The sequence below is a fragment of the Schistocerca americana genome, chromosome 3 (genome assembly GCF_021461395.2).
Source record: "Schistocerca americana isolate TAMUIC-IGC-003095 chromosome 3, iqSchAmer2.1, whole genome shotgun sequence".
In the NCBI taxonomy this organism is placed as follows: Eukaryota; Metazoa; Arthropoda; class Insecta; order Orthoptera; family Acrididae; genus Schistocerca; species Schistocerca americana.
This window is the reverse complement of record NC_060121.1, coordinates 39,379,865-39,395,738: the sequence shown is the minus strand read 5'-3', so window position 1 is coordinate 39,395,738 and position 15,874 is coordinate 39,379,865. Positions and strand designations below refer to the sequence as shown.

The following is a 15,874-nucleotide window of genomic DNA, read 5'->3' as shown; positions in this document are numbered from 1 at the left end:
GTTGAAAGAGCCACTGCTGGTCCAAGGGCTTCAAGGTCTTGCTCTGTCCCTGAAGCTACTTCCAAGAAGCCCTCCCAGCAAGTCCATAAGGAGCGGCGAGAGGGCAAAACCTTAAAGAAGTAGTCCACTAAGAACCGACAGCCTCCAGTGGCCCCTACACCAGCACTCCACCACGGCTCTGCATCAGAGGACGAGGTGGAGATTCCGGCGTCCCCTGAGGACCCAGATCTCGCCAACACCTCGGATGCAATTGTACTGGACGCCATCACTCATCCAGTGGTGACAGGTGATGCTGAAGTCTAATTTGCCTCCTTGGTCATTCCATGCCACTCCAGACGGCAGAAAGTGTCATTCTCCAGTGGAACGGTGGCAGTTTTTTCTCCCACCTGGCTGAGGTATGTCAACTCTTAAGTAGTATACCTGCCTTTTGCATTGTCATTCAAGATTCCTGGTTTCCCGCAATGCGGACCCCTGCCCTTCGTGGCTACCGGGGTACTACAAAAACCGTCCTGCCTGTGACAGACTGTCAGGTGGAGTATGTATTTTCATCCTTTCCTCTGTCTGTAGTGAACCTGTGCCCCTTCAAACACCTTTAGAAGCTGTGGCTGTAAAGGCGAGGACAATGCAGGAAACTACCATCTGTAACATCTACCTCCCTCCAGATGGTGAAGCACCACCCTATGTTTGGCTGCACTCATTTCACAATTCCCCCCCACCTTTTCTACTTCTGGGTGATTTTAACACCCATAACCCTTTGTGGGGTGGAGCCAAGGTTAATGGCCGTGGCAAAGATGTTGAGGACCTACTGACTCACCTCGACCTTTACCTCCTAAATACAGGTGCCCCCACACATTTCAGTGTGGCACATGGAACATATTCGGCCATTGATCTCTCGGTTTGCAGTCCTGGCCTTCTCCCATCTATCCACTGGAGAGCACATGACGACTTGTGTGGTAGTGACCACCTTCCACTCTTTCTGTCCATACTGCAGTGTCCCTCATCTCAACACTTGCCCAGATGGGTTCTTCCCAAGGCTGACTGGAACACTTTCACATCTGCTACCGCTGCAAAGATGGACCTCACCACGAACGTCGGGAGTGAAGTTGTGCATTACACAGCCTATTGCGCACAGTTTGAGTCATAACATGAGTCCTGTGGCTGCACGAAAAGCATTATTCAACATGGTGGCATTGCTGTCAGGGTTCCTTTGAGCCATAATCCGTAGGTAGCAGTCATCCACTGCAGTAGTAGCCCTCGGACGGCCTGAGCGAGTCATGTCATCGACAGTTCCTGTCTCTCTGTATCTCCTCCATGTCCCAACAACATCGCTTTGGTTCACTCCGAGACACCTGGTCACTTCCCTTGTTGAGAACCCTTCCTGGCACAAAGTAACAATGCGGACACAATTGAACCACAGTATTGACTGTCTGTGCATGGTTGAACTACAGACAGCACGAGCTGTGTACCTCCTTCCTGATGGGCTGACTGGAACTGGTCAGCTGTCAAACGCCCTCTGTCTAATAGGCGCTGCTCGTGCATGGTTGTTGACATCTTTGGGTGGGTTTTGTGACATCTCAGAACAGACAAAGGGGCGGTGTCTGTGATACAATATCCACAGTAAACATCTATCTTCAGGAGTTCTGGGAACCGGGGTGATGCAGAACTTTTTTTGATGTGTGTATTTTACAATTTTCAAGGGAGCCGTAGAGGACACAAGTAAGAAGACTGTGGATATGTTGGCAGACTAGAAGGCTGTGTAGTGCTGGAGTGAGAACAGGAAAGGGGGATAGCTGGGTGAAGGAGAGTGACTAATGAAGGTTCGGGCCAGGGGGTTATGGGAATATAGGATAAATTTCAGGGAGAGTTGTCAGCTGTGCAATTTGGAGAAGCTGGAGTTGGTAGGAAGGATCCAGATGTGAAGCAGACACTGAAGCGAAGAACATTGTGTTGGGCAGTGTGCTAAGCAGCTAGGTGGTCCAGCTGTTTCTTGGCCACAGTTTTTCAGTGGCTATTAATATGGATACACAGCTTGTTGGTTGTCATGCCCACATAGAATGCAGCACAGAGATAGCAGCTTAGCAGGTACATCACGTGACTGCTTTCACAGGTAGCCATAATTTGACGGGATAGGCGACACTTGTGACTGCGCTGGAGTAGGCGGTGGTGGGAGGATGTATGGGACGGGTGTTGCATCTAGGTCTGTTACAGGGATGTGTGCTGTGAGGAAAGGGATTGGGACCAGATGTCAGAGTCACAAGGAGAAACTTTCACAGTTTGTTTGTAAATTTTTCTTTGCCGTCCATCTGACATTTTGTATTCTGGCTAAGTCATCAAAACTTTTAGTTGTGGCATTGTGCAACCCTTTTTGTGCTAAAAACAATCCTAGCGTGGTGTAATGAATGTTATTTTTACTTCTGCTATTGTTATTGTGTACATCATTTTTCCTTTTAAACTGCAGTGGATTGTTTATAACAAACTTCATGAGGAAATACATATACTGTGAAGTGGTGGTCAGAATGCCCATCTCTTTAGACAGACATCTACAAGATGATTTGTGTGAGTACTACAGGTTATTTGTATGGTACATTTTTCAGCAATGAAAACTTTCTTTCTTATAGATGAGTTACCCGAGTACATTATTCCATATGACATAATTGAATGAAAATATGCAAAGTGTGTCAACTTATTTATTTATCTGTTTTATCTCTCCATGAGATTTGCAATGATTGCAAGTGCAGATGTGTTTTAACTAAGTAGTTTTAAGAGTTCATAAATCTGCCTTTTCCAGTTTGACACCTTGGAAATTAATTTTCCACCCTGTTTATTATTTCCTCACTATGTGTTACACTTACACTGAGGTGACAAAACTCGTGGGATAGCGATAGGCACGTATACGTAAGCGGTACTATTACATACACAAGGTACAAAAGGGCAGTGCCTTGACGGAGCTGTCATTTGTACTGAAGAGATTCATGTGAAATAGTTTCCAATGTGATTATGTCTGCACAGTGGAAATTGACTGACTTTGAACATGGAATGGTAGTTGGAGTTAGATACAGGGATCATTCCATTTTGGAAATCTTTAGGGAATTCGTTATGCCGAGATGCACAGTGTCAAGTTTTACATTCCTAGATTGGGTCTTAATGACTAGACCAGCTAGAAGTTTACAATGTTTATTTATTCCTTTCAGGAGGGTACACCGAGAACAAAAATTGTTGCACTCTCCGCACACGTCACTGGCAGTGGCATGGCTAGGTGGTACTGTAGTGGCCTCTGGCTATTGCTGGTTAGGCTCCTCACTCCCAGTATGCCTCCTGGTGACTTGCCAGTAAGTCAGGCATCTAGCGATGTCGTGGCCGTATGCACGAGTGGCGCATTCCTCGCCTGTGCAGCATAGTTGTTGTTCGGGTTGCAGATGCTGCCCCTGGACACCATGGTGTCAAGAGTCTGCTGAGAATACCAAATTTCAGGCATTACTTCTCAATGTCGATAACACAGCTGCCACCCATTCCACATCAAACGGTCCCTTCCCTACAGCCTAGGTCTTCGTGGCAAACGAATCTGCTCCAGTCCGGAATCCCTGAAGCATTACACCAACAACCTGACAACAGCTTTCGCATCCCGCAACTACCCTCCCGACCTGGTACAGAAGCAAATAACCAGAGCCACTTCCTCATCCTCTCAAACCCAGAACCTCCCACAGAAGAACCACAAAAGTGCCCCACTTGTGACAGGATACTTTCCGGGACTGGATCAGATTCTGAATGTAGCTCTCCAGCAGGGATACGACTTCCTCAAATCCTGCCCAGAAATGAGATCCATCCTTCATGAAATCCTCCCCACTCCACCAAGAGTGTCTTTCCGCCATCCACCTAACCTTTGTAACCTCTTAGTTCATCCCTATGAAATCCCCAAACCACCTTCCCTACCCTCTGGCTCCTACCCTTGTAACCGCCCCCGGTGTAAAACCTGTCCCATGCACCCTCCCACCACCACCTACTCCAGTCCTGTAACCCGGAAGGTGTACACGATCAAAGGCAGAGCCACGTGTGAAAGCACCCACGTGATCTACCAACTGACCTGCCTACACTGTGACGCATTCTATGTGGGAATGACCAGCAACAAACTGTCCATTCACATGAATGGACACAGGCAGACAGTGTTTGTTGGTAATGAGGATCACTCTGTGGCTAAACATGCCTTGGTGCACGGCCAGCACATCTTGGCACAGTGTTACACCGTCCGGGTTATCTGGATACTTCCCACTAACACCAACCTATCCGAACTCCGGAGATGGGAACTTGCTCTTCAATATATCCTCTCTTCCCGTTATCCACCAGGCCTCAATCTCCGCTAATTTCAAGTTGCCGCCGCTCATACCTCACCTGTCATTCATTCATATATGTATATATATATATATATATATATATAGTTATAATAAAGGGAAACATTCCACGTAGGAAAAATATATCTAAAAACAAAGATGATGTGACTTACCAAATGAAAGTGCTGGCAGGTCGACAGACACACAAACAAACACAAACGTACACACAAAATTCAAGCTTTCGCAACAAACTGTTGCCTCATCAGGAAAGAGGGAAGGAGAGGGAAAGACGAAAGGATGTGGGTTTTAAGGGAGAGGGTAAGGAGTCATTCCAATCCCGGGAGCGGAAAGACTTACCTTAGGGGGGAAAAAAGGAAAAAAGGACGGGTATACACTCGCGCACACACACACACACACATATCCATCCACACATATACAGACACAAGCAAGAGTCGAGGGGCATGAAAGGGAAGCAGCGATTGGGAAGGGAGTGAGACAGGGTTGTAGCCTGTCCCTGATGTTATTCAACCTGTATATTGAGCAAGCAGTAAAGGAAACAAACAAAAATTCGGAGTAGGTATTAAAGTCCACGGAGAAGAAATAAAACGTTGAGGTTTGCCGATGACATTGTGATTCTGTCAGAGACAGCAAAGGACTTGGAAGAGCTGTTGAACGGAATGGACAGTGTCTTGAAGGGAGGATATAAGATGAACATCAACAAAAGCAAAAGGAGGATAATGGAATGTAGTCAAATTAAGTCGGGTGATGCTGAGGGAATTAGATTAGGAAATGAGACACTTAAAGTAGTAAAGGAATTTTGCTATTTGGGGAGCAAAATAACTGATGATGGTCGAAGCAGAGAGGATATAAAATGTAGACTGGCAATGGCAAGGAAAGCGTTTTTGAAGAAGAGAAATTTGTTAACATCGAGTATAGATTTAAGCATCAGGAAGTCGTTTCAGGAAGTATTTGTATGGATTGTAGCCATGTATGGAAGTGAAACATGGATGATAAATAGTTTGGACAAGAAGAGAATAGAAGCTTTCGAAATGTGGTGCTACAGAAGAATGCTGAAGATTAGATGGGTAGATCACATAACTAATGAGTAGGTATTGAATAGAATTGGGGAGAACAGGAATTTGTGGCACAACTTGACAAGAAGAGGGGACCGGTTGGCAAGACATGTTCTGAGGTATCAAGGGATCACAAATTTAGCATTGGAGGGCAGCATGGAGGGTAAAAATAGTAGAGGGTGACCAAGAGATGAATACACTAAGCAGATTCAGAAGGATGTAGGTTGCAGTAAGTACGGGGAGATGAAGAAGCTTGCATAGGATAGAGTAGCATGGAGAGATGCATCAAACCAGTCTCAGGACTGAAGACCACAACAACAACATTGGTCAATGAGGGCCAAAACTCTTTTGGTGGGGGCACAGTAATGAGCTACAGTGGGGTGCCCAGAGCTGTTGAGTTTGTGATTATTGGGAAGCATGTAGAAGGTAGGTGTGTGGATTGTTGTAGAGGTAAGGAGGGAAATGGATTCGGGGGAGAGATTCTGGGAAGGGCCTAAGGCTTTAAGCAGGGATTGGAGGTTATGTTGGACTTCTGGGATGTGAGCACTCAGGCAGAATTTATAGGTAGAAGAGTCAGATAATTGCCAGATGCCTTCCACCAGGTAGTCACTGTGATTCATAACAACAGAGGTGGAACCTTTGTCTGCTGGTAGGATGATTAGGTCAGGATTTGCTTTGAGGTTGTGTAAGTGGTTCTTTCTTCCACTGAAAGGTTGGTGTTCTTAGGAATGGACCTGGGGAAGGATGGGGAGGCCATGTTGGAGGTAAGAGATTCCTGGAAGGTGATCAGTGGGTGGTTAGGTGGTAGAATACGAGACTAATGGTTAGATTGGTGGTGTGAACTGGGAGAGGCAATGTTCAGTGTAAAGATTAGGGTGGCTCTGGTTGGAGGGATTGGTGATGGAAAAGTGTATCCACTGTAGGGATCTCGAAGAGGAAAATAGGTTGTTGACAGGTCCAAAATGGTTAAATTTCGGTGTAGGGCTAAAGTTGAGTCCTTAGATAGGACTGAAACTTGTGTGGGACTGACAGTTTGGTGGAAAGGTTAACAACAGTGTTTTGGGAATGTTTTGGATCTGGATTTGACAGAGTGTTGGGAGGGAGTTTTGGGGGATGTACAAAATTGAAAAGGTCCAGTTGGCAGTGTCTGGACACTATGAGGCATTGATGAGGAGGAACGTTGCGCATAAGAGTTTGAGAATGACGCCTCAAGGCTGCATTAGGATGTCAGTAGGTTGGGTAACTTATGGAGTTGGGCCTGGAATGCTCTTCCAGGTGTTGGTGTCTGGAATGCTCTTCCAGGTGCTGGAGAGCAAAGGGTTCAGTTTCAAAGATGTGATGTATTTAACAGGGACTGCACAGTGTCAGTATCTTGGGAAGGAACAGGTGTTTTTCTGGGCTGCCTGTGCCATGGAAATGTGTTTTTGCAGTGCAGGTTTGAGAGGGACAGAGACTGGCGGAATCTGGAAAGATGAAGGTCATTGTCAGAGTGGGGGGGGGGGGGGGGAGGGGGGAGGCAGAGAAAGGAATTTTTAAGGCCACAGGGAGGGATTCCATGGTTTAGGTAAGATTTAAGGAACAAGATGTGGGACTGCGTTTTAGGCAGGCAAAGGGATACTTTCTTAAAATAGTGCAGAAAGATGGAGCTAGGGATCATTTTGGCAGGAACGGTATTCGGGAAATGACAGAGGAAATAGGCAAATGAAGGCATTGGGTGGTTGTAAGGAGAATTGGATGACAGAAAGACATGTAAAAATATGTACAGTCATGCAAAAACACTCACAAAGATGCAAGAACACAAACAAATATGCAAAAACACGCACAGTACATGAAAATATACAGGGTGTTACAAAAAGGTACGGCCAAACTTTCAGGAAACATTCCTCACACACAAATAAAGAAAAGATGTTATGTGGACATGTGTCCGGAAACGCTTAATTTCCATGTTAGAGCTCATTTTAGTTTCATCAATATGTACTGTACTTCCTCGATTCACTGCCAGTTGGCCCAATTGAAGGAAGGTAATGTTGACTTCGGTGCTTGTGTTGACAGGCGACTCATTGCTCTACAGTACTAGCATCAAGCACATCAGTACATAGCATCAACAGGTTAGTGTTCATCACGAACGTGGTTTTGCAGTCAGTGCAATGTTTACAAATGCGGAGTTGGCAGATGCCCATTTGATGTATGGATTAGCACGGGGCAATAGCCGTGGCACGGTACGTTTGTATCGAGACAGATTCCCAGAACGAAGGTGTCCCGACAGGAAGACGTTCGAAGCAATTGATTGGCGTCTTAAGGAGCACGGACCATTCCAGCCTTTCTTCGTGCAGTTGACGATAACCCTAATGTCAGCGTCAGAGAAGTTGCTGCTGTACAAGTTAACGTTGACCACTTCACTGTATGGAGAGTGCTACGGGAGAAGCAGTTGTTTCCGTACTGTGTACAGCGTGTGCAGGCACTATCAGCAGCTGATTGGACTCCACGGGTACACTTCTGCGAACAGTTCATCCAACAAAGTGTCACTCCTCATTTCGGTGCAAATGTTCTCTTTACGGATGAGGCTTCATTCCAACGTGATCAAATTGTAAATTTTCACAATCAACATGTGTGGGCTGATGTGAATCCGCAAGCAATTGTGCAATCACGTCATCAACACAGGTTTTCTGTGAACGTTTGGGCAGGCATTGTGGGTGATGTCTTGATTGGGCCCCATGTTCTTCCACCCACACTCAATGGAGCACGTTATCATGATTTCATATGGGATACTCTACCTGTGCTGCTAGAATATGTGCCTGTACAAGTACGACACAACATGTGGTTCATGCACGATGGAGCTCCTGCACATTTCAGTCGAAGTGTTCGTACGCTTCTCAACAACAGATTCGGTGACCGGTGGATTGCTAGAGGTGGACCAATTCCATGGCCTCCACGCTCTCCTGACCTCAACCCTCTTGACTTTCATTTATGGGGGCATTTGAAAGCTCTTGTCTATGCAACCCTGGTACCAAATGTAGAGACTCTTCGTGCTCGTATTGTGAATGGCTGTGATACAATACGCCATTCTCCAGGGCTGCATCAGCGCATCAGGGATTCCATGCTACGGAGGGTGGATGCATGTATCCTCGCTAACGGAGGACATTTTGAACATTTCCTGTAACAAAGTGTTTGAAGTCACGCTGGTACGTTCTGTTGCTGTGTGTTTCAATTCCATGATTAATGTGATTTGAAGAGAAGTAATAAAATGAGCTCTAACATGGAATGTAAGCGTTTCCAGACACATGTCCACATAACATATTTTCTTTCTTTGCATGTGAGGAATGTTTCCTGAAAGTTTGGCTGTACCTTTTTGTAACACCCTGTATAAAAATATGCACTGATATGTATAACTGCACAAAAAGTTGGACAGAGGAACAGATGAGGTGTGGGAGTCCATGTGGCACAGGTAGGTGTGGAAAATAAAATGCAAAAATATGCAAGGGTAAGGGAGGAGATATGGTCAATGGGAATAATTATAATTATTAACAGGACGAATTTGAGGCAAGAGATGCTGCACCAACAATCCACATGGTCACGTAGCTGTGTGTTGTACATGGACAAGATTGTCAATACAGTGGGGCTCTGAAGCCAGAGCATGTGTGGTTTGATAGGTGATAAAAAACGCATGAAGGAAGAGAAAGAATGAGTGATGAGTGACAATTTAGACATAGTAACAAAAGAAAGCGAGGGGAAACTACAGCCGTAATTTGTCCCGAGGGCATGCAGCTTTACTGTGTGATTAAATGATCATGGCGTCCTCTTGGGTAGAATATTCCGGAGGTAAAATAGTCCCCCGTAATTTTTCTCTAGTGCATGCATCTTTACTGTATGATTAAATGATGATGACATCCTCTTGGGTAAAATATTCCAGAGGTAAAGTAGTCCCGCATTCGGATCTCCAGGCGGGGACTACTCAGGAGGACGTCGTTATCAGGAGAAAGAAAACTGGCGTTCTACGGATCGGAGCGTGGAATGTCAGATCCCTTAATCGGGCAGGTAGGTTAGAAAATTTGAAAAGGGAAATGGATAGATTAAAGTTAGCTATAGTGAGAATTAGTGAAGTTCAGTGGCAGGAGGAACAAGACTTTTGGTCAGGTGAATACAGGGTTATAAATACAAAATCAAATAGGGGTAATGCAGGAGTAGGTTTAATAATGAATAAAAAAATAGGAGTGTGGATAAGCTGCTACAAACAGTATAGTGAACGCATTATTGTGGCCAAGATAGACACGAAGCCCATGCCTACTACAGTAGTACAAGTTTATATGCCAACTAGCTCTGCAGATGCCGAAGAAATTGATGAAATGTATGATGAGATAAAAGAAATTATTCAGGTAGTGAAGGGGGACAAAAATTTAATAGTAATGGGTGACTGGAATTCGAGAGTAGGAAAAGGGAGAGAAGGAAAAATAGTAGGTGAATATGGATTGGGGGTAAGAAATGAAAGAGAAAGCCGTCTGGTAGAATTTTGCACAGAGCATAACTTAATCATAGCTAACACTTGGTTCAAGAATCATGAAAGAAGGTTGTATACATGGAAGAAGCCTGGAGATACTGACAGGTTTCAGATAGATTGTATAATGGTAAGACAGAAATTTAGGAACCAGGTTTTAAATTGTAAGACATTTCCAGGGTCAGATGTGGACTCTGACCACAATCTATTGGTTATGAACTGTAGATTAAAACTGAAGAAACTACAAAAAGGTGGGAATTTAAGGAGATGGGACCTGGAAAAACTGAAAGAACCAGAGGTTGTACAGAGTTTCAGGGAGAGCATAAGGGTGCAATTGACAGGAATGGGGGAAAGAAATGCAGTAGAAGAAGAATGGGTAGCTTTGAGGGATGAAATAGTGAAGTCAGCAGAGGATCAAATAGGTAAAAAGACGAGGGCTAGTAGAAACCCTTGGGTAACAGAAGAAATACTGAATTTAACTGATGAAAGGAGAAAATATAAAAATGCAGTAAATGAAGCAAGCAAAAAGGAATACAAACATCTCAAAAATGATATCGACAGGAAGTGCAAAATGTCTAAGCAGGGATGGCTAGAGGACTAATGTAAGGATGTAGAGGCTTATCTCACTAGGGGTAAGATAGATACTGCCTGCAGGAAATTTAAAGAGACCTTTGGAGAAATGAGAACCACTTGTATGAATATCAAGAGCTTTGATGGAAACCCAGTTCTAAGCAAAGAAGGGAAAGCAGAAAGGTGGAAGGAGTATGTAGAGGGTCTATACAAGGGCGATGTACTTGAGGACAATATTATGGAAATGGAAGAGGATGTAGATGAAATGGGAGATATGATACTGCGTGAAAGAGTTTGACAGAGCACTGAAAGACCGAAGTCAAAACAAGGCCCCGGGAGTAGACAACATTCCATTAGAACTACTGACAGCCTTGGAAGAGACAACCCTGACAAAACTCTACCATCTGGTGAGCAAGATGTATGAGACAGGTGAAATACCCCCAGACTTCAAGAAGAATGTAATAATTCCAATCCCAAAGAAAGCAAGTGTTGACAGATTGAAAATCACCAAACTATCAGTTTAATAAGTCATGGCTGCATAATACTAATGTGAATTCTTTACAGACAAATGGAAAAATGGTAGAAGCCGACCTCGGGAAAGATCAGTTTGGATTCTGTATAAATGTTGGAACACGTGAGGCAATACTGACCCTATAACTTATCTTAAAAGATAGATTAAGGAAAGGCAAGCCTCCATTTCTAGCATTTGTAGACTTAGAGAAAGCTTTTGTCAGTGTTGACTGGAATACTCTCTTTCAAATTCTGAAGGTGATGGGAGTAAAATACAGGGAGCGAAGGGCTAAATATAACTTGTACAGAAACCAGATGGCAGTTATGAGAGTCAAGGGGCATGAAAGGGAAGCAGTGGTTGGGAATGGAGTGAGACAGGGTTGTAGCCCATCCTCGATGTTGTTCAATCAGTATATTGAGCAAGCATTAAAGGAAACAAAAGAAAAATTCAGAGTAGGAATTAAAATCCATGGAGAAGAAATAAAAATTTTGAGGTTCTCCAATGACATTGTAATTCTGTCAGAGACAGCAAAGGACCTGGAAGAGCAGTTGAACTGAATGGACAGTGTTTTGAAAGGATGATATAAGATGAACATCAACAAAAGCAAAACGAGGATAATGGAATGTAGCTGACTTTAGTCGGGTGATGCTGAGGGAATTAGATTAGGAAATGAGACACTTAAAGTAGTAAAGGAGTTTTGCTATTTGGGGAGCAAAATAACTGATGATGGTCGAAGTAGAGAGGATATAAAATGTAGACTGGCAATGGCAAGGAAAGCGTTTCTGAAGAAGAGGAATTTGTTAACATCGAGTATAGATTTAAGTGTCAGGAAGTCTTTTCTGAAATTATTTGTATGGAGTGTAGCCATGTATGGAAGTGAAACATGGACGATGAATAGTTTGGACAAGAAGAGAATAGAAGCTTTCGAAATGTGGTGCTACAGAAGAATGCTGAAGATTAGATGGGTAGATCACATAACTAATGAGGAGGTATTGAATAGGATTGGGGAGAAGAGAAGTTTGTGGCACAACTTGACCAGAAGAAGGGATTGGTTGGTAGGACATGGTCTGAGGCATCAAGGGCTCACCAATTTAGCATTGGAAGGCAGCGTGGAGGGTAAAAATAGTAGAGGGAGACCAAGAGATGAATACACTAAGCAGATTCAGAAGAATGTAGGCTGCAGTAGGTACTGGTAGATGATGAAGCTTGCACAAGTAGAGTAGCATGGAGAGCTGCATCAAAGAGCACTCTCTGGACTGAAGATAACAACAACTACTACTACTACTACTACTACTACTACTACTTTATTTTTAGGTGATGCGTTCAAACAAGTTTTGATTCAGTTGGTTGCTGGGAAAGGTAATGTTCGATAGCAGCAATGCCATCAACAGTGACAAGCTGGGCATTGGGTGGTAAAGGAACAGGAACTTTGGGGGAGGGGGGAGGGTAGTCAGATAAAATGTTTGGTGTCTTTTATATAGGAGGTTGTGTTACAGGTCGCCGGCCTCTGTCCTGCTTCTGCCTTGGCTGCCGGCATTGTGCAGTGCCCCATTGGATTTTGTGTTTCACATATGCCGTGCCGTCTCTGTGCTTCCTCTGCCGCGTGCAGTGTCTGGCGCACCTTAACTTGGCATCGCACTCCGTCAGCGATCATTTCAGTCGCACGTCCTGCCCTCTGGGCAGTTGATGCGAGCAACAGGACAGAGCGCCTTCTAGCGGACAACATAAGAACTACTTGCAACAACCTGCTCGCAAGAGAACAGACGATTCGTCTCGGAGCGGGTGACTGGTGGCCGTTCACCGCTCCCCCCCACCCTCGGAACTCGACCGCTCAATGCTCACCCCACCGTTCTCGACTCTACGCAGAGCATTGAGCAAAGCAACTCAGGTGTCACTCTGGTCTCTATGGTCTTAGCTCATGCAGTAATACAGCTCACGGCTCGACCTGCTTGACTCAGCGCCTCTGCATCGGAGTTCGTCTCTACTGGATATTGTTCTTCGTAGTATGTATATTACATAATTATGTTATGTACACATCATTTGTTTTTATTTTATTTTTATTTGTTTAAACTGATCAGATCAGGTTCCTGACGACTCCTCTTACTATAGGATTTTTTATTATGGACACTCGAATTTACGCTTTAATTACGAGCGAACCGATAAACGTATCGCAAAATGTAATACACAAATATTTTCCTTGTTTTATTCTGCATAAGGCCATATGCAGCACTTTGGTCTTACAGTCAAATGTATATACTTTTTTCTTATTGTAGTACGGATTTTGCGATTTTAGGCGTCTTCGGAAGGAAACGTTCACTTTAAAAATATATGGCTTGCGATGTATTTGTACGAGGTTAATGAAATTTTAATACATTATAGCCAAATATATTGTTAATGTAAATCTCAAGTTAGAACATTTTCCGATCACCCAAAAAACCACGATAGTGCAAAATAAATCAATAATCAAAAACTTTGTCATATCGTGGAAATTTCAATAAACAATACAAAATTCTTACTTATTATCTGTGTTACTTCAAAATAGGATCAAATAAGATTAAAATACAGGTATACTACTGGAATAAACGAAGTTTAAAGGGCAATGTGCCTTCCATTTATTTTCTGTTGTGAATGAGTGGTGAGTCATGAAAAAGAGCTAGTTCATTTCAGGGAGTGAACAGTTCTGATCCAATCTCTGAAAAGAACAGTTTTGCCCATCTCTACTAAGGACTGGAGTCATGCTAGTTTTTTGAAATGGCGTCGCTGTGGAAAGGCATTTAAGTAGATGTATCTGACAGCTGGTAGATATATCTTACAGCTGGCAGAGTCCCTCCACCAGATAATCCTTCTGATCCTAACTGGCCACAGTGGTGGAACCTTTGTCAACAGGTAGGAATACAAGTTTGGGATCAGGCTTTAGGTGCTGATTTGCTGTTCTTTCTTCGGATGTAAAGTTGGTTTCCTCATTGAGGTTTTTGAGGAATGACAATGAGGCAAAGTTCAAAGGAAATTCTGGAAAGTTAACAGGGGTTGATTTGGGACAGTGGGGGTGAATTGTGGTTAGAGGAGTGAACAGAGTCATGTCAGGTTAAGTATTGTTCTTGGATTTAGTCCGATTGATAAGGTTGGAGCTGGAGAAAGTGTTTGCACTGTAGGGGCCGAGAGAAGGAGAGGAGAGGTCTTTAAGAGGCCCAGTATCACTGTATTTGGGTGTGAGGCTGTAGGCAATGCCTAAGTGTTTGTACTTCTGTGGGACTGAAGCTTTTGGAGGAAAAGTTCATGACAGTGTTTCAGGTCCATTTAGGTCCTGGAATCTGTATGGTGATGGGATGGAGTTTTTGAGGGTGTTATAGATCTGCAAGGCAGGGTTTGTTGGCTACATTCAGGGGAGTTTTGATGGAGGCTTGTGTAGTGATGGGGGATAGTGCTAGGGTGAGGTGAAGGGATTGGACAATTTCGTTCTTACATGGAAGCATGAATTTGTTCTAGTTCCTGGAGGGCAAGGTTTTCCATCTACAGATGGAATGCAGGAATTTGGGATTACAGAGCAAGAGAATTGTATACACGAAGAGAAGGCAGTACAAAGATATTGACTGATTTATATGGTTTTGCATGAGTAATGGGTGGAGATATGTGAAGAGAGAAAGCAGCAGAAGTAATTGGATTATGTTATGTCTGTAAGGTGCATGGGGTGGGGGTTGTTAGGTATGTCTGATGCAACAAAGTACGTGTTACAGGAAGGTACAGGGAAACATACAAAAATATGTGAGGTTGAATGGAGGTAGTCGAATCAATTGAAGGTCCAGGAGTGATTGTATTGGCCAGGGGTATATGGGACATGAGGCACTGCACTTACAAGCCGTGCAGACTCGTAGCTGTGTGTTGGGCAGGGAGAAGAACATCAGTGCAGGGTGGGTCAGAAGTCAGAGCTTTGCAGAGTGTATGCTTGTGTGTGGTTTTCTTGACCTGATTAGGAACTTAGCCTGAAAGCTGAATACTTCTAGCATTCTTTTTCATTGCGCTTGTGTATGACTCAACACCACCTCTTTGTGGTGAGTAGCAATATGTCTTTTCCCTATTGTTGTTATTCATTAATAATGTTCTGATGTGACAACTTCAAGCTTCTCTCTACCACGATATTGTTACTATTATTCTAATTGTTTGCTTTTTCTTTTTCAGGCACGGAACATACTTGGATTAAATAAAGCTTTTCGGTGATGTAAAAATAAGTAGTGCTAATTTATCTTTGCCATGCAAAGTTACAATGTTAGCAAGTGCATTTCATCCTCTATGCTGAAAACAAAGTTGTGTTAATAAAATACTTAGGCTATGGAACTAAATTGCTTTTGTTTTTGACCATTCTTACCTGTATGTCTATCCTATATAAATTTATTGGTCTCTTCTAGTACAGTTATGATTCATTTAGGGAGTGTCGAGAATGACAGGCCCCAAATTTTTTATCTGCATAAATATTGATTATCCCACCTCAGTGAAAAATTATTAAATTAGTAAAATATTTTATCTTCATTGTCAACTATAAAGCACGAGTTCATGCAAGCTTAACGTCGGTAAGTGGTAAGTACTTGCCAGTGTATGTGTTTAGCGTACTACTCTCTCTGACATTTCTTCCTTCACCTTTTGTCTCCACTTGTCCTCACAACAGGTAATTGTGAATCCGGGACCTTGGTGACTAGACCCTCCTTCCTAGTTTTCCAAATCCTTCCCCGTTTCTTCTCTGAGAAAGAAACTAATAGTTCCAAAAGCTAGGAACAGTTTTATCTTCTCTTAAATGTGTGTATTGGCAGTAATGGAATTTCACTACGTAATGGTAAGTACTGGCCAGCTGCTATCTCCAGTTATTTGGTTAATTTCAATTGGATTCTCCTTTTGATGCAGAAGAGCAACT

General features: G+C 43.5%; 1 protein-coding gene across 2 annotated transcripts in view; it reads left to right on the top strand.

Annotated features, from left to right (window-relative positions):
• The window catches only part of LOC124605706 (ubiquinone biosynthesis protein COQ9, mitochondrial), a 186,860-nt gene extending 171,552 nt beyond the window's left edge, over positions 1-15,308 (top strand). For both annotated transcript variants that reach the window (XM_047137572.1, XM_047137573.1), the window contains exon 6: positions 15,148-15,308. In XM_047137572.1, the coding sequence (XP_046993528.1) occupies positions 15,148-15,186 (39 nt within the window). In that variant the 3' untranslated portion in view covers positions 15,187-15,308. The remainder of the gene's footprint in view (positions 1-15,147) is intronic.
• The last annotated feature ends 566 nt before the right edge of the window (positions 15,309-15,874 follow it).